At 37.3% G+C, this 18,596-nt stretch overlaps 3 protein-coding genes across 6 annotated transcripts in view; 2 read left to right on the top strand and 1 right to left on the bottom strand.

Annotated features, from left to right (window-relative positions):
- Positions 1–1,165, bottom strand: part of romo1 (reactive oxygen species modulator 1) — a 4,263-nt gene extending 3,098 nt beyond the window's left edge. The window contains exon 1 of the mRNA XM_016457196.1: positions 979–1,165. The gene's annotated coding sequence lies outside the window, so the exon portion shown is untranslated. The remainder of the gene's footprint in view (positions 1–978) is intronic.
- The window catches only part of LOC107666084 (endoplasmic reticulum-Golgi intermediate compartment protein 3-like), a 14,533-nt gene extending 10,561 nt beyond the window's left edge, over positions 1–3,972 (top strand). For both annotated transcript variants that reach the window (XM_016457193.1, XM_016457192.1), the window contains 4 exons: positions 1,418–1,482; positions 1,724–1,860; positions 1,998–2,053; positions 3,128–3,972. In XM_016457193.1, coding sequence (XP_016312679.1) covers positions 1,418–1,482; positions 1,724–1,860; positions 1,998–2,053; positions 3,128–3,207 — 338 coding nt within the window. In that variant the 3' untranslated portion in view covers positions 3,208–3,972. The remainder of the gene's footprint in view (positions 1–1,417; positions 1,483–1,723; positions 1,861–1,997; positions 2,054–3,127) is intronic.
- An 11,436-nt stretch (positions 3,973–15,408) lies between these two features.
- Positions 15,409–18,267, top strand: LOC107666121 (transcriptional regulator Myc-2-like). Of its 3 annotated transcripts, none has more exons than XM_016457283.1 (3): positions 15,409–15,683; positions 17,026–17,568; positions 17,693–18,267. In XM_016457283.1, exons 2-3 carry the CDS (start codon positions 17,037–17,039, stop codon positions 18,250–18,252), a joined length of 1,092 nt encoding a protein of 363 aa, XP_016312769.1. In that variant the 5' UTR covers positions 15,409–15,683; positions 17,026–17,036; the 3' UTR covers positions 18,253–18,267. The 3 variants fall into 3 exon arrangements, with proteins under 3 accessions (XP_016312769.1, XP_016312766.1, XP_016312768.1); XM_016457280.1 differs by lacking the exon at positions 15,409–15,683 and adding an exon at positions 15,718–16,132; XM_016457282.1 differs by lacking the exon at positions 15,409–15,683 and having other exon boundaries at positions 16,794–17,568.
- The last annotated feature ends 329 nt before the right edge of the window (positions 18,268–18,596 follow it).

The raw sequence follows: 18,596 nt of genomic DNA, 5'->3' as shown, positions 1-18,596 counted from the left end.
TATATATATATATATATATATATATATACACATATATGTGTATATATATGTGTGTGTGTGACCCTGGACCACAAAACCAGTCATAAGTGTCAATATTTTAAAATTGAGATTTATACGCCATCTGGAACCTGAATAAATAAGCTGTCCATTGATGTATAGTTTGTTAGGATAGGACAAAATTTCATACAACTATTTGAAAATCTGGAACATGAGGGTGCAAAAAAAAAAATCGAAATATTGAGAAAATCGACTTGTTGTCCAAATGAGGTTCTTAGCAACGCATATTACTAATCAAAAATTAAGTTTTGATAGTTATGGTAGGAAATTTACAAAATATCTTCATGGAACATGATCTTTATTCTTTACTTAATATCCTTAACAGTTACTTAACATTTACTTAACAGTAAATGAGAGAAACAGAGACAAGAGTTAGTGGTTGCCCAAGTGGTCCTCAACTGCCACCCAGAATTTGGAAAATAAAGCTGGACTGTTCAGTGCAGACTCATTACACCACATTAAAGTAATTTATATTAAACTTATATACACATGTAAATAGAAATACATAAATACAAAAACAATTATTTATTATATATATACTTTTTTTTTATTGAAAACTAATTTTTGGTCATAATAGACGCGTTTTGACATAATGACCTCTATAATGCCCAAAATGCTCTTTGTACCTATGCTGTCTAGGTAGGTGGCTCACTAGGTTTTACTGATAAACCACACACCTGCGTGTTATATAAGGGAAGGTAATTACATCAACTGAACGGAAATTGGCTTATTTATGGGGTTTAAATTAATAAATATTACGGTTATGTCAAACTAAAACACATAAGACTGAATATATTGCACGTGAGTCGTTTATTTTGTTTAATGTCATCAAGGTCGCTGGCCTTGAACAAACTCCGCCGAGCACTGTAATGTTCGCAACGATAAATTATCGTAAAACATATACGAATAAAGTATGCTTACCTTGTTCAAATCGCTATATGAGTGTCTCTATTAGTTCGTTTTCTGAGAAAATTGTCCAATGTTTGCTACAGGACTGTCGCACACGGACGCCATTACTTGAGAAGAAGTGGTTGGTGTTAAAGTGTACAAGCGGAAAATGTAGGGTTGTGAAGCGCTGCAGCGCCATCTAGCGGTAGAGACAATCACGTGCTAGACCGGAGACTCGCGGTTCTTTTAAGTGTCTTTTAAATAGGCCTATATTAACGCCAAGCAATCACTACTATAATCTCTTATACAAAAGCAATTTTTAGATTTGTTCCCTATCATAATATCAAGGTTAGAACAAAAATATAAACACATGACATTGATGTGTAAAAAAAACAAACATTGTTCTTACTGACAAAACATTGATTGAGATCCTGTATGTTAGATTGACCTTTGCACTCTTTGCTCCTTACAGCATCAATGATGTACCAGTATTTTGTGAAAATTGTGCCAACAATATATGTTAAAGCAGATGGAGAGGTAAGAGAGCTGAGCTAAAAATGTGGTACTTAGTGTTTATTAAGGTTTTACAGCACTGACAATAACTGAAGTAGCAACAATTTTATAGCTGCAAGTTATGGTTGTCATGGTAGTCTTTTATAAGTATGTTGATTAAGAAGATGAGAATATGTTTAAAACTCTTTAGGATGCTTCAGTTATTGTCTTTGAATTGTGTAGACATGGGTGATAAAAGAAACCATGCGTTTGTCTTTTACTTTAGGTTGTTAAAACAAACCAGTTTTCAGTAACAAGACATGAGAAAGTAGCCAACGGGCTGATTGGAGATCAGGGTTTACCTGGGGTGTTTGTGCTTTATGAACTGTCTCCGATGATGGTCAAATTCACAGAGAAGCAAAGGTATGTCTTAGAAAACTAACTTTTTTGTTGTTAATGTCATGGTTTAGTTCACGTTGATTGAAAGAAACAGTCTGATGCAATGTATGTTGCATGCTGGATAGATTTTGATATCTTTTTGCACATGTTTTCGTCCGCAGGTCTTTCACCCATTTCCTAACAGGAGTTTGTGCTATTATAGGAGGTGTTTTCACAGGTGAGATTCCATTCAGTGTTTTGTACCTCACAGAAATGTACTGTGTGTGCAGAATGAAAGAATGTAGACTGTAAACCTCCTTTTACTGCTGGTTTTTACTGTGGCGGTAGCATTTTGAACATTTATATGCTCAGAACCATCTTGCACATCATGTTTCCAATTCAGCAGCAAAGAGCAACTGTACTGTTCAGAAAGGCACAGTCACAAGATTCCACACGCTTCACTGAATTTGTTTCTCATGATCTTAAAAACTCTTTGATCTACAGACTGAAGCTTAAATGCTAAAGATTAGTTTTTGTAGACATAAAGCATTTTTAATGGCTAAGTTAGACCAGATGATAAAAAAAAGCAGTCAGCAAGTGTCCAGCATGTATGTGAACACCTTTAATATTAAAGCCTAGAGTGTCAACTTAAAAAAAAAAAAAAAAGCTTTGCATTTTTAAAATGCATTTTTTTTTAAGGATGCAAGTTTGCTGTACTTGTTTGTAAGGCTGCACAATTTGATAAATTATTTTGTGATTGCATATTAATATGGCTATAGATTAATAATAATAATCATTATTGTTGTTGTTGTTTAATCATCATAATTATTGTTTTTATTTCACATTTTTGTTTATTAATAATATTACTTGTTACATAAAATATTAAATAATAAATATTACTATTTTAATACTTCAGTATAAAAAAAAAATCAAGTAAAATTCAAGATAAAAATAAAAATATAATAATGAAGTAATTTTATTTTACAATATAACTCTAACATTACAATACTAAAATTTCCCTAAGCTATAATTTAGCATTTTTGTCACTAATTATAAGTTGCATATATATTTATTTAATTAAAATGCAGCCATTATGTAAACATATTGTGATTTAGGTAAATTGTTCCGTTTTATTTGTGTCACTCAATAATCCTCATAATTTCATCTGTGTGATTTCATTGTTTTGATGACTTTACTGTATACAACATGTGAATGCAACATGCAAGCATCAGTTTACCACTCCAGGGATGTTATTGGCAGATGTAGATGAGCTCACTATCTCATCTAGTCTGTTTCTCTCCTGTTCCTGCAGTTGCTGGACTTATCGATTCTTTGATATACCACTCAGCAAGAGCCATACAGAAGAAGATTGAGCTGGGTAAAGCGTCCTAGCACCACATGGACACTGGGTGCATGACTGTGTCTGGAAACCTCTGTGTTTTAAAGGGAAGGTGCCACAATAAAAGCCCCAGACTGTTTCTTGTTGTGGCCACAGAGCAGTATCCGTCGACACGGGCCCCTCGCACACAAGCACAGGAACCGCACAAGGACCTGTGACTAAGACACTGGCCGACTATTTTGGAGGATCGTACGAATGTTCGCATTAGCACTGCAGTACGCCGATGCAACAGTTGTTAACCTCTGCAAATCAGTTTTCTTTCTCAGATTTTGGCCTTTATTTGTCCTTTATGAATCACTCGTTGGTTGATTTGCAAATTGTAGTTTTACCTGATCGAGAAACCAGTGTTTTCCTGCCTGTCATACACTATCAGAGTTTGGCAGACTAAACCAGCAGTCGTTTGAATGAGTTTGGGTCCCTACAGAAGAATCAGAAGCAGCAGCCTTTGTCCAACTGGAAAAGACACAAGCAAACTCAACAGGAATCCTGTTCTGTCGTCAAGCACACAAACTCTGTATGGAAACACAGAGACTGCAGTCTATACAGATGTCTGTTTTTTTGTAATTGCACCTTTAACTCTAAATTCAGGGGCTGGGGTGTGTGTTTGCGAGTGTGTGTGTGTTTGCAGATGGGTGTTTGGTATGAGAGAGTTCTCGTCATGTTTTGTTGCCGGTTTATATTGTGTGTGGGGAAAAATGTATTTATATTTTGATTGTTCGAAGCAGTTTTTAAAATGAGGAATAAATGTAACTGAACTTCAGTGACTGTTTTCTTGTGAGTAAGTGACTGTTGAATTGGAACCTACATTCGGAACTGGAGAACAGAGGTAATGCACAAAAGTGATGCTTTTAGTCAAGATTATGAGAATTCTTGTTTAATTTTTATTTGAGCTTAAGTGCTTAGTTTTTATTTAATTATCATTTTTATTGATTTATAGAAACAGCATACATAGATGGAGAGGCTGGGTTGGAAACTGCATACTATATTATTTTATGCATATTTCTGTATAACGTGATTTTAGTGTTCATTTTAGCATCTCTTACTAAACTGATTATTTAATTGGACAGCCATGACATTTTTACATTTTGAAATAACACTCTTTACTTCCAAGATAATAACTGTTAGTGTATTACATTGCCACAAATGCAGTGTACTATACTTTTGTATCTACTGTGTAAAATTTAACATCTCTTACTAAACGGATTATTTAATCGTACAGCAAAAAATTTGAATTTTTGCACCAAATTAAACAAAAATGAAAAATTATGCTTTATTTCCGAGATGATAATTTTGTTAGTGAATGCTTAATCATAGTGTATTAAATTACCGAAATATGCAGTACTGTATCCCCCAATGCAGTACTCTGCGATTGATTTCTAATGAACTGAAATCAATATGAACCAATGTTTTGATCATCTCCTTTACACATTCTTAATTGCCAAGACATTGTGACACGAAGTTGGACTTACTGTAAAATGCAAAATAACTTTTTATTTCCTTGATTTATTATTAAATTACACAAACAACGTAATTAGGTCATATGACAAGAAGTAACTTACTACTGTTTGAATTTTTCTATTGCATAATGTGTTTTAAACATAATGTGCAATATATAGTGAACACGTTATTTAGTTAGTACACTAATATCATTGAGACCACAGTCAGAGTCTTGCTATTTCCTGAGGGTGATCTGAATTAAAGGTCATTCTCTGTAAGCAGACAGTCTTTTGTTGTGTATTAATTATTTCATGTGACTGATCCACTGACCTTTTTTCCTACATTTCTCAGAACAAAGAGCTGACTGTTTGACGGGAAACTTTTTCCAGCATCTGAGAGCAAGTAATATTGACCACCAGGTGGAGCTCTTGTATTCCTAGAAATGCACAAAAATCTCAAAACGACTATTATTTTTTTGTCTTCCTCTTCTTCTTTTTTTAAGATAAAATGGGGAACACGTTTATAGCGAGCTGAACACACTGCCATGAGTAATTTCCGGGAAGTGTGTCACAACTGCCTTTGTGCTGAAACATAACTAGTCAAGAAAGCGATTTTAGCTCGTTTAATTGGTGTAGCGGTGTTATGAGACGGCCAGACTAAATCTTTAGAGACTTTTGTCTAATTCATTCCATATGGAAATTTTTCCAGACGTTTGTTTCCTGACTCTGACTGAACTTTAGTCATACTTGTCTGCTTACTGCATACTATTTTTTAATAAGACTAGTGAATGTGTATGCTATGTGAACATTTGTATGCAACAACATTTTAAAACAGCAATATGTCACACGACCATATTACTTTGTATGTTTAATTTAGCAAGTGGCATCTAGTTGTCTTAAAAATGTCCCTTTTTAATGAATCAAGATGTTGAAAATCGCATCTGATATGACTTCCAGCTCATTCCGTCATGCAGTATTGCATTGCATTGTGGGATACGTACACAGTGCAGTATGTGGTTGTACACAGCACAATTCTAATGTGTTGGCTTCTCTTACTAAAATGATTATTTAACAGGACAGCAAAAAGAGTGTTTTACAGTGACACTTTTTTTACAGCGATGATCACTTTCAGTGTATTACAGTACTGAAATATGCAGTATACAACCAGAGCATGTTGTGTATACTGTATTATATCCAATGCAATACTCTGGACTCTGTTCCATGCATACAGAAAGCTATGAAAAGTTGCAGAATTTTTTTTTTCCCAGAAATATTAAAGGTGGGGTAAGTGATTTCTGGTAGCCAATGTTGATATTTCAAATGACCAAAACAAACACGCCCCTACCCCAAAAGGGTCTCGCCCCTATTTTGATAGCTCCGCCCCACACATTCGTACGCAACCCAGGCAACGATTAGTTCTGTGAAACAAAGCAAAACCAATGTTACACCGTGTCTACACCGGACGCGAGCGCGACAAAATACTATAGAATTTATTATAATCAGTGATGCTGTCTACACTGGATGCAGCGCGGCACGACAAATCCCCGACAGAAAACTGCTGCTGCGTTCTATTCATGACGTATTGACACAAATTTCTGATGATTTTCAACGGTCGCTCTATCGCATCCAGTGTAGACAGACTTTAGCTGTTGCGGCAGCGAGAAGAAACAAAGCAACCTCGGCGTCCGATCGCAGGCCTTCCGCTCCTTGAGTTCTCTCCAGCGCTGGAAAACTGATCCGATATTTACACAGGCCCTACTTCTTGCCTTATCATAAGCCTTATTTTGTTCCGCAGACGTTTTCCTCTTTTGTTTTTTTATCCGCCATCTCTATCTTTCTGTCGCTTGGCTCGGCTAATGTCCGTCCTGTGCACTGAGCGCTCTCCCCTCCACATCATGAGTAGACAGGCCCCTTACTGCTGATTGGATACAAGTTTGTTTTGGTACTCGGCCCAACTCAGTTTTCTAAAGTGTTTTTGAAAAAATGCATACCCCACCTTTAAGAGAAGTAGGCTATGTAACCGTTGCACAAATTTGCTTGTTCAGAACAACAGAACTCTTGCTTATGTGTGATATTGCTTAGTTGCATTTATTGCAAGTCTATCTGTGGGAGCGTTTTCCGCATATTAAGAAATAAGGAAGATATGAAAATTTTGTGCAACATGGGAAAGACTTGACAGTTTGCAAACTCTGCAAAACCGAGGCGAACTCTAATATTAGATGTTCTGTGCAACACTATGATTCACTGTCTGATGAGTCTGATATTGGAGGACTGGAACGTTGTGAAACATGGAGGGCAGGAAGGAAAGAAAGGAAAAAGAGGAACAGATGATAGAAAGAACATAAGGAACCTGTTGAGGATTTGGGTTTTGAAGGATTAGGCTTTTCTGTTTGAGGATTTTTTTAACAAATCAAATGTCTCTTGTTATTAAAATGATTTGACCCCTTTATTCAGAGGTAGAAGATGTGATATTGATTTCTGATATACTCGATGTTTTTACACATCAAACATTTTCGACTCTTAATAGTACGTTTGGAAATAAACCTTTAACATAGAAGGTATTTAAAGAACATGTACTGGTATTATTTTACACCAAATATATATTATTTATATTTGTTATTATTATTTGTATTTTGCATTTAGAGAAATAAGCATTATTTTATTTTATTTTATTTTATATTTTATTTTATGCGGTGTGGAAAGCACGAGGTTTCCTTCATGGCTATATTAAGAATATTAGACATTTTATTTTATTTTATTTTTTATTATTTTATTTTATTTTATTTGTCTTTTTAAATTTTATTTCATTTTTGCATTGTGAAATGCACAAGGTTTATGGATATGTTAAAAATATAAATATATAATATATTTGCTAGTTTCCATTTGCTTTGAAAAATGTTTGTGCTTGTTGAGCAAAAGCATTTGGAAAAGCTACATGGGTTCTAATCCCTATGAATAATGAATTAATCAGACAGGCAGAGATAGTGTTAATTGCTGAGTGTGCACTAAATGCTGGCTGCTGGTCACATGTCAATCCATGAAACTAGCTCAGCATAGCATCCCCATCAATGATGATGGAGCAGAAAGAGAAATCAAACTGCATTAAGACTTCTCGGTTCACTGTAATCTGCAGCTAATCTGCCATATATATTTATACAGCCGAGTTTTGACATGCAGACCATTAGAGACGAAAACAAAGAGAGAAACTTCACAGCTTATGCAGCCACGGTTTATGCTAATGTCTGATGCTCAATGCTTATTGATTGCTCGTGAGCCTCCCGGGGTGTTGAGGAAACTAAGGAGACATCTAGTCTTTGCATAGAGGACTCGGAGAGACAACAGGCCTCGCTTGATCTGGAGTGGTTAGTTATGTGCATAAGTTAGTGAGCAGTTACTCCTGACGAGTCTTAGCATGCCTCGGCCGATGGGACATCTGTTACTACAGCTCCATCATTCACTGTCACTTCAAACACACACCCTGCATTTGCTTCAAATGCCCATCCATCTTTTTTTGAGCAGTAGTGATTACAGACCAATTGACTGTTGAGTTGATAGGTGGGGATCATGAAACCTACGTTATGAAACGACAAAACAAATAAAAACAGAATAGAGTCTTTATGATCCCCCAACTGTAAGGTTACTAATGAGGATGCATCTGTTTTATATGAATGCCCATTTCCACCATGGAATAATTATGTAATTGTGGTAATTGTGACTTTTTATCATACAGTTCAGACTTTTCTTCTCAGATCTGTGATCTGAGGTCCTGTGAAAAAGGTCCAAATTGTGAGATTTAAAGTCGCATGTACCTTTAATTTTTATTCCGTGGTAGAAACAAGCTTCCATAATTTTGCATTCTTTTTTTTATATTTTGCTTTTAAGGCAAGACACCGCAAGTGAATTAAGGTATGGATCTCACCATACTTACTGTGGTGTACAATCCGAGTATATGGTGTTATGATTAAATAAGCACATGAAGCATTCTCTGATTAAATATGCATCAATTTGTACACAATTCACAACTCATAAAACCAGTTTTATTTTATTTTTGCATTGTGAGATGCACAAGGTTTCCTACAAAGATTAAGTGTAACAAATAGATAAAGTGTAATAAAATAAACATTTAAATATTATTATTAATATAAGTATTTTGGATGTTTTTTTCTTCCACTAGTCTGAAAGAAGACATGCTATGGAAGCAAAATAGTCTAAAATCACAAAAATGATCGATGCATGAAAAATCTATGGTTTTGCCTGCAGTGTCTGACAGCAACATCTTGAAGAACATCTTGTGCTTCAAAGGAAGCAAGAACATCTGACCATCTGTACAAAGAGTCGCATGATCGATGTCAAATTTGCATATTAGATTGGTGGGTTTGAAATAGTGCAGAAAATATTCATTATTCATAGTACAAAAATGATATAAAACATATGGCAAAGCTAGTTTTAGAGCTTGGGAATGGGAAGGGCATGCCGATAGCCATGCTAAATTTAGTTCTATTTCCAAGGAACACGCATAAAATGTATCCTATGAATTTGACTGTAAGTTGCTTTGGATAAGTGGCTGCCAGTGTAATATATCATGTCCATACAGCAAGTTAAAAAGTTATAGAGGACACCAGTTCTTAGAGGCCTCTCATCAGTCAGCATAACTGTGTGTTGTAATCTAGGGTAGAAGTGAAACCAGTAAGTCACATATAGGGAGCTGAACATGCAGAGCTTGTGAACACTGCTGGATATTATAACGCAATCCAAATGAATGCAAATCTGCGCTGATCGTCCATTGACCATTATGGATTTTTTATTTTTTGCATCAGATTGCAGTTTGATGTTATTTAGAGTTATATTGTGATTTTAACCTTTTAAATTGTTGAATAAGATATGGAAACTTTTAGTATGAATGTGAATGCATCAGGTTCATTTTAAAAAAAAAAAGAAGAAGACGAAATTACAAGAATGGTTTCAAAATGTGCTAACATTTCTGTAAGACAAACAAACAAACAATAAATAAATAAATAGCAAGCATTTTAAATAATAATGTTTGCTTCTCCATTATTACTTCTCAAAAAACCTGATTTAAATGGACCATACTGAGATCACAAAAATTGTATTCTGTCAATTTAATTCCATGTATTTGAAGCCATATAATAACTTTGTGTCTGAAATGAGGGTTTCTGCAGGTTTTATCAAGGTGAATTTTTAAGGAATAATTTGAAGGGAACACAAAAGATCAATATGCCCTGTAAATGTAAACGTTTTGAAATTGATCAAAATGAAGTGAGTTTATAATTAAATAAGAATAAATGTCTCCCAATAGGATCAAGAAAAATGTATTAAAAGGGATGTTTTAATCTCGCTTAATTTTGTTACATTTTTCAAGACTTCATTTTACATTTGCATCTCAAGTAAGTGATTTAAGGATGTTTAGACTGTAAAAATATTTTTTGAAAAAAAATACAGAGGAAGATATTCATTTTTTTCCAATGCATGCAACATTTAATGCCATGACATGAATGTCTGTTCTGTTTCTGTTCTGATTGAAGAACCTTTTTAAGCGGTAAATTGTGGAAGAGTGAATTAAGACCTGCAGAAACCCTGAAAATCAGCTGTGGTCACCATTCACTTTCATTAGATATGCAAAAGAGCAGCTTGGACTGCTATAAATATCTTTTTTTGTGTTCCACTGTTCCTTTAAGTTTCTTTAACATACATGCAGCATGAGCAGTCTTGTGATTTTAAGAATGGAGAATTTGGAACAGCACCAAGTTTACCATATAAAGACAGCGGACAGTGAGACATTGTTTCTGAGAAGTGGCTTCGGGAGCCTGCGATGAATGGAGGGTTCACTGGCACACGTGGCTTCAGGTTGCGGGTCAGTTGTGCTCACCAACTGCTATAGGGGCATGTGTGCCAACTCTCAGCCCTACATGGCCAGCAGGAACGGATGTGCTTTGCAATGTTCTGCTGATACAGGACCTCTCTGGCATCTGCCGTGGCTTCGCAGTGTCGGTTGTACTCTTTGGTACTCTTTCTGAGTATAGTCTAAATTTGGAGGTACTATGGTGATGCCCTCTCTCATTCTACCTCTCTTATTTCACTCCGCTTTAAATTGAGTTCCCTCCCGCTGCATATTTCCTCTTGCTGCACCGCTTTTCCTCCACACAGTCCGGCATTATATCCCGAGCTCCTAGAAAACATACTGGTGTAAAGTTCAAGAAAGAGACTGAAAAACAGATCATTCCCTGTACGTTCCCCTCATGTGGGAGCCATGTGAGGCTTGTTTTTACTGCTTTGCTCGTCCTTTGGTCACGTTAGGACATCTGTACCATTTGAAATCTTCAATTTGGTCAAAAATGGTCAGGTTATGTGGTTAAACCTTGAAAGAATGTTATAATTATCAAGGAATTAAAGTGGGAATGGCTGTAGCCGGGATGACCTTGGTTTGGACTGTCTGCCGCACACATACAGATTGGGACATTGTTTCAGGGCTTGCATTAGGACACTGTCAGATGGGGAGACTCCCTGCTAAAATAAAACAGATGTTTCTCATAGAGACATGTGCTTGTGCGTGCATCTGTTTTTCATTTGAACACTGAGCTCCTTCTGCTCTTCTGATCGTCTTCTTACTGGATAGATGTGTGTGTGAGTGTGTGACTTGTTGCATTCAAAATGTTTGCACAAGAAACCACTCGTGTTGGTGCTTGTGTGTTTCCAAACAAATCAATGATTGATTGTGAGATCTGATGCATTTCTGTTAGATTCTGTTTTTAAAAAACGCTTTATTTTCTCATATAGACTCATATTTGGCAGGATGTGATGATTGGTGGCTGCTAAGGCAATATTGTTCATATTTAGGGTTAATGATTTGAACAAACCACTAACCCTAATCTATGGTACGCAACTCTCTCCATACTTTTCTACATGGTCAGATTACAATTTACAATTTTTGTGTTGTATCCATGCTTAGAAATTCTAATGTTACATAAAACAATATATTTTTGAACTAACATTTTTTTTTTCATTTAAAAGTAACACTGTTGCTTTACAACAGCAACTTCACACTGATTTATTGTTTGACATATACCTGTTCACATTGCATAACATCCAAGTGCAAAGTGTCCTAGAGGAAGGAAAATGTCAATTCAAATATGTCCAAAAAGTACATTAGTTAGATATTGCAAAAGTAACGTTTATAGCTGTTGTACTGGCTGATTCCTCCCCTCTTGAGGGGCCCCGTAAAGTCTTCAACTGTTGGTGGTATGTGGTCATATTGACAGAGCATCAAAAGCAGAAGTGAAACCTGCCATGTGTACTCAGGACAGAGAGAGTAACAGTAAGAGTGGCCGCTTCTTTGAAACTTATCAATGATGAACACTTTCAGTTTTACTCAACCTGTTGTACCCAACCGTATCGTTTTTCTAAACATCGTTAGGTTTAAATTGTATAGCTAGCACTAATAACATCTGAGATTAAATCAATCTGTAACCTTCAAAGTATTCAATATTTTTATACTATAGTATGTATAGCAGTATATTAATAGTTAACATCAACTATGAATGAAGAATACTTTTACAGCATTTAGTAATCTTGGTTCATGTTCTTTACATATGAAAACATGTCCACTTTAGTATTTTTGTAAATTAACATTAACCAGGGAAAACATGAACCGATAAAATGTATACCTTAAATGCAAAGTAAGTGACTTTGGATACATTCTTTTGTCAAATGCATAAATATAAATATATAAATACAAACCAAGACAACTACTGTAAATGATTAAAAATAAATTCTGTTTAAAATTTAGCTTATTGTTAGTTATTAGTTAGTGATGCCGTATTTAAACGTAAAGTGTATATTTATATACTATTTTTAAAACAAATTCTCCGTGCATTAATGAAAAACAGCAAAGAAATATAAACCAAGATTAATAAATGTCTAAAAAAATTAATTATTGCTTGCTTATTGTTACCTGTTAGTTAATCATGCCTAATGCATTAATTAATGTTGATGTATTGAAACGTAAAGTGCATATTTGTATACATTTTTATGCTAATATTTATGCCCATTTTTCTTCATGCATCAATGCACTGAAAAACAGCAAAGAAAGTCAAATGTGTGCATACCCTGCTTTCTGACCCAGATGGTGAAATGATTGACTTATACTCTTATTTCCTACGTTTTCTGTAAGTTCAATGTTTGCACTTCTGTGTGCTTGAGGCCTGTTCAAATGCTTCCCACACTTTCTTATATGCAAAAGAGCAAGTTAACCAGCTAAAGAAGGATGAAGGTAGCTCAGTAACAGTCTCACAGGAAGAGGATTCTATCTGCTTCTGGTGAATTGGCCTTTTCCAGTGAGGTATCAGTTACAGTCTGTGACTCCAGATATGCCAGAGCATCAGTGGGTGATGTTCACTAGGACCCCTGAGGAGCAGCATTTTCACAGTTCAAAACTGTGACTATCACCGATTTACAGGCAAACCTCCCCCTTCCCCACCACACACACCACGCGCCTCTAAGCAAAAAATTAGGCCACCACTTGTGTTGCAATGCTTGATTGCCTGCAGAGAACAGTGTTAGGTGGTGTCTTGTTATCTTCTTTCTCTTCCTGCACTGGTGGCCCTCACTGAAGATGACTATATTATCAGGGGGAACAGCAAAACCACAATATGCCATTGTAAACCTCACTTTCAACACCTTGTGGTCGAACTGGATACGAAAATCTTCTGTCCATCCTGAGTCAAGCTAACTTGAGCTGAATCAGCGAGGTTAAAGTTCACAAGAAGCAAGAAGGGCCAAAGTCGGGATGGCTTACTATTTCTGCCATTTCTTTATATGGCGAAAATAGTAAGCTATTCCCAATTCAGGATGCTATTTTAAAACCAGTTACATCGTGGTACAAACATGGTCAAACTTTTTTAAGAAAGCATTTGCTAAGAAAAAAATATATATTTCAGCCAGTTATGCAAAAATGTATAAAACATTCTATACACAATCAAGATGGACACATTTTACAACCTTCTAACAGTCATAAATATGAAATAAGAAATAAAGCCAAAACATTTAGTCAATTTAATGTTATTCATTTATTTTTATTCTATGATGCTTTATGCTTTGCTTTGTCATTCTCATATTCACAAAAGCAAACGTGTGCAGTTATCCTTTTTAGAAACACCCCTTGCATGCGAGTAGGCTATTTATCATCATTGATGATTCATTTATTGTAGCTCACTTTAAAAAAGTAAACATTTTTACTTTGTGCATTTTTCTTTCATTATAACAAGTTTGAAGCATTCATTCAGAAAACAAAAATAAATGACATTCTACTCATTTTCTAATGGACAGTGAACTTGTTAACCAGATGAAAGTGTGTGAACGTGGTCTTTGGCTTATCTTTGGACGTCTGTCTAGACATGTTCTCTTTTATACAGTACTGATAAGAGGAAAAATAAACCTCATTAGAACGGTGTAAATGCCATGGCTTTAAAATTGCGACATTTCTTTAAGCTGTGCTGCTGATGAGGCAGTCTACCAAACAACGGGATTCTTTGTTGAATGAACACAAGCCATTTAAATTCCACCTCTAAAACATGTAGCTGGACAACATATGGAAGCTATTTTAGAGATAGCTAGACGCAATATGAATGAGTGTTGCAAGACATTTAAACAGTCTTGGACTACAAAATGCCTCCCATTGAGTTCAACAACCACACATTGCCACAACAAACCGCATGAAAGCTGGTCAAACGACAAACTTTCTCTAGGTCTATCCCAGACAAATCTGGCATATGACAGAATTACCTACAGTTGAAAGTTAAACATTTTTTTTTTTACTTTGTGTATATTTTGGAATGAGGTAGCATACTTCGTGTATATACAGACCTGATATAGCTATGTTGAGTGTAATGTGCATTGACTTATTACTAATGTTACATTTACTGAGCACTGCTCTCTCCTGTCTTTGTCAATTGTGCAATATTCATTTCATCTCATTTCATTAGTGGAATATATACAAATATTAAAAGCACTCTAGATCAAAGTGTGAACGACACACTAAAGGCCTGGTTCTAATATAGAAAGGTTAGATTATACGGGGCTGGCTGCTGAGAAGGGAAGTGAACTGAGCGATGTAGTAATGCTGTACATTTCTCTGGAGTTCACTAGGTCTTGGTACACTAGCCTCATTCAATGGCCTCTAGGTGGCAACATCTATGGACATTCAAAATACATGCAGTTCTGTCCATTTGAGTCACCACTGCTTATCAGTATTTACTTCTTTGCTCATTTACCTAATGTGTTATGCATCCTGAATTATCATTGAATTCAAAGTCAATCAGAATGGTTGCTTCTCAAATTTGAACCTATATATATATTTTTTTTTAGGTAGGCTATATATACATCATTTATATGATCATTTTCATTAAATACTGTTTTAAAGATCATTAGTGTGTTGGAAAGCCCTGAAAATCAAGTTGCACTTGAATGAGATTTTAAAAGTGCGAAACTCATTTTGTATCTTTAATATGAGATCATGAAAACGGCATGCATACCAATAATGGATAATAAGCGCTGTTTAAACAGTTTAAGAAGACGTAGAGCATATCACACTCTACAGTGAACGAGTATGAGAATTCTATTTCCCCTTTGTTGCATTCTGAGGTCAGTGGCTGCAGGGAATGCAGGATTCCGCCCATATGTTGAATTCGCGGGAGACTCATAAATCATTCCCGCCACCTAAGAAGGAGGGGTAACCTCTGCACGTGTTTAGCCAGATGCGATTCTTTTGTTACGTAACCAGCGCCTATATCTTCCTCATATGCCTTTTAGTCACTCTAAAATTCATATTGCTATCCCCTAAGTCGCGCGAGATCTGCTATAAGGAGTGTCTGTTTGAGAACACTAACGTTATGTCCTTGTATACATATATTACCCGCCAAAACAGACCACAGCACAACGTGATCGCAGCATTCTTTCTCTTTTTTATAGACACTACTATCGCTATTGCAAACCCGGCATTTGTGAACACTAGCACACGTGTGTGAGTTATAACCACCCTTCTCTTTCTTGGAATTGTACGGTTCATTGAGTGCAAGAGCGCTCCGCCGGGACACTAGGTCCGGCCTATATTCCCTTCATTCCTCCGCGGCTATTCAGTAGCTTTTCCGTGAAGGATTTTATTGCATATAAAGCTACAGACTATAATTAGGCATAATCACTATGAGAGTTTTCATTCAACATTTGTCGAATAAGTTTTGGCGCGAGTTACGCGGAGGAATTACGGCAGTACATCGGCCTTTAAAATTAAATGGTCTTTATCAGTCACCACAGACCACACCCACTGCCAGCTTCTGTCCGCGTGGGCTCCGACATGCCGCAAGGAGGATCTGCGGGTTTTCAACGTTTTTTTAAATAATTTTATAAACAGTTGTTTTAGATTGACCGACGGTTTCCATCGATTTTATTCGCCATAGTGTTTGGAAAAAAGGTAAGACTTGACTTTTTTTGTGTGCTTTCGTGCGCGTGGTCTGTCTACCGGCTTTTCCTCCATATGATGTTACAGCGTGAACCACTCGCTTACTTTTGCAGTGCATTACTCGTAAAGAAGTGTTGGAAAGTTTTTCCTTAAAGCTTTATGGATAACTTGTATGACTCTTGCTCCGCTATTTAATGCGCAATTATAAAATGCACAATTATTTTCATTCAAAGTCTGTTCTTTCACTCACACATCAATTTACCTGTATTGTGTACAGTGTGTATATATACAAGTATCAGCTTCGTTCTCTTTAAATAGTACTATTTTAAGAGTTTGATAATTCCTGCAGATATGAACATTGTTTTTTAAAATACTTTTAAGCCAGTTTTTCATCATAGCAATACTCGGAAACTTGTTTTTAGTAAAAAACACTTTAATTGATGCCACATGAATGTAGAAAAGAAGCATTTGAAGATATTGACGCAAGTAATATCAATGACAAAATAGTTTGACATGAATTGCAAATCCTTTGACAAACATGTTTGACCTCGTTTTTGGTTATTAGCGTTGAAAAATCAAATGTATGATTTAAAAATGTTTTTTTACGTGAAAATTTTGGAGTGGAACAAACCCCAGTGCGGGACCTTTCCAGCTGTTGAGTGACATCACTGGTACGGGCAGACTAGCCCCGCCTATCTGGGCGGAGTTACCATTGTAAACATTAATAAAAATGAGCGCGCGAGCCGGGAAACTTTACAATCGGCAGTGCATGAGAACAACACTTCGCAGGCCGCTTAGAAACAACCCGCGTTTACTTGATAGCTAAAAGCCGGGTGGACGCTTACTTGTGGATGCACGCTTTCTCTCATTTCAAAGGATTCATTTCTCGTGCGTTTCTCTGACAGGTTCCGCGAAGATGTTGCAGGCTTGTTCTCCATCGCACGATTGGTTCTGCGACTCCGAGCCGCTGCTGTTTGACGATGAGTTTTGCCTGAGTCTCATGAAGGACTTGCAGTCCATCCCCACGCCACCTCAGTCCCCTCCGATGAAAGCCGGGCTCGCAAAGAGTTTATCCACGGTGGATCAGCTGGAGTTAGTATCTGAACTTTTAATAGACGACAGCGACTTTCTCCAACTGGACTGGAACTTTACCGGCAGCGCTTCAGCAGCGGATTCGGATCCGCTCTCGGAGGACTGCCTGTGGCAAAGCGACAAACCGATCGAGGATAAACTCTCTGCGGTGCTCTCCACAAGTCCCTTGCTCTCCGATATTGACACTGAGATTTTTGCCGAAATCGCCGGCTCTACGCTGGACTGCCACAATGTGGCGCTCGCCTGTCAGGCTCTGGAGAGCGAGGGCTTACCGCTGGGCAGCCAGGAGCAGATCGAGTCCACGTCTGATTATGGCTCACTGTCCACTGGAGGAGAATCATCTACAAGCGATTCTGGTGAGTCTTTTGATTCATTTACCAAGTTTATTTTGCTATGATGGAAGTTAGTGTCTTAAAATTGGATTTTAAGTTTGCTCTAACTCCGTATTAACTGTTTTGCCATTATGTTTGTGCTCAACAGAGGAGGAGATTGATGTTGTGACTGTCCAGCGGTCGAACACACTGACGCGCTCTCAACACCAGCAGCAGTTGGAGGACAGTCGGCGTGAGCAGCAGCGTGCTCTGAAGCGCTGTCACTTAGAAATCCAACAACAGCACAACTACGCCGCCCCACGGCCCGCCTCTCCTCCGCCCCTGCCCTCCCCTTGTTCCACGCCCCTTCTCAAACGCTCCCGAGGGTCCGGAGACTCCCACCGAAGCGCTCCGAATACGGGACGCTCTCGCAGTCTAGCAGCCCGACAGGGGGCGGACACTGAGGACGAGGAAGAGAGACGGAGGACTCACAACGTGATGGAGAGACAAAGGCGCAACGAGTTAAAGAACTGCTTCCTTAGGCTACGGGACAACGTCCCTGAACTGTCCAATAACGACAAGGCGTCCAAGGTGGTGATTTTAAAGCGGGCTAAAGAAAGCATCAGAAATCTGGAAACGGAGAACCAGAGACTAAAGCAGAAGAGAGAGAAACTTCGAGAACGACAAGAACAGCTGAAAGCCAGACTGGAGCAGCTCAAGAGGTTGTGAGGGTCTGGGACTAAACAATGCCAGTTTGGTCACTAGATAGTGGTCTGGGACCCTGCTGGTTTGAGGACTGTGACACTTGTGATTGACTGTAAAGACTTTGATGTCTCTGAGGAGATTCTGGACCCCCCCCCCCACCATTAAGTTCCTTTTGGAAACACGCATGGTCAATGCAAGAAACGTTCTCAGTGTTGTGACTTTACGTTGTGCTAAAGTCATTTAGTTCTTAAATATGAACATGAACCTGTTTTGTATACTGTATGTTGATGTCTCTGAGGAGGTTCTGGACCCCCCCCCCACCATTAAGTTCCTTTTGGAAACACGCATGGTCAATGCAAGAAACGTTC

The sequence above is a fragment of the Sinocyclocheilus anshuiensis genome, unplaced genomic scaffold (genome assembly GCF_001515605.1).
Source record: "Sinocyclocheilus anshuiensis isolate Anshui unplaced genomic scaffold, SAMN03320099.WGS_v1.1 scaffold447, whole genome shotgun sequence".
NCBI classification, from domain to species: Eukaryota; Metazoa; Chordata; class Actinopteri; order Cypriniformes; family Cyprinidae; genus Sinocyclocheilus; species Sinocyclocheilus anshuiensis.
This window is presented reverse-complemented; position numbering and strand designations above follow the sequence as displayed.

Bases quoted from the DNA above. Each gene is read 5' to 3' on its own strand.
- LOC107666121 (XM_016457283.1), top strand. From the start codon at position 17,037: ATGTTGCAGGCTTGTTCTCCATCGCACGATTGGTTCTGCGACTCCGAG. The intron at 17,569-17,692 runs GTGAGTCTTTTG...TGTGCTCAACAG, and splicing joins ATCATCTACAAGCGATTCTG to AGGAGGAGATTGATGTTGTG.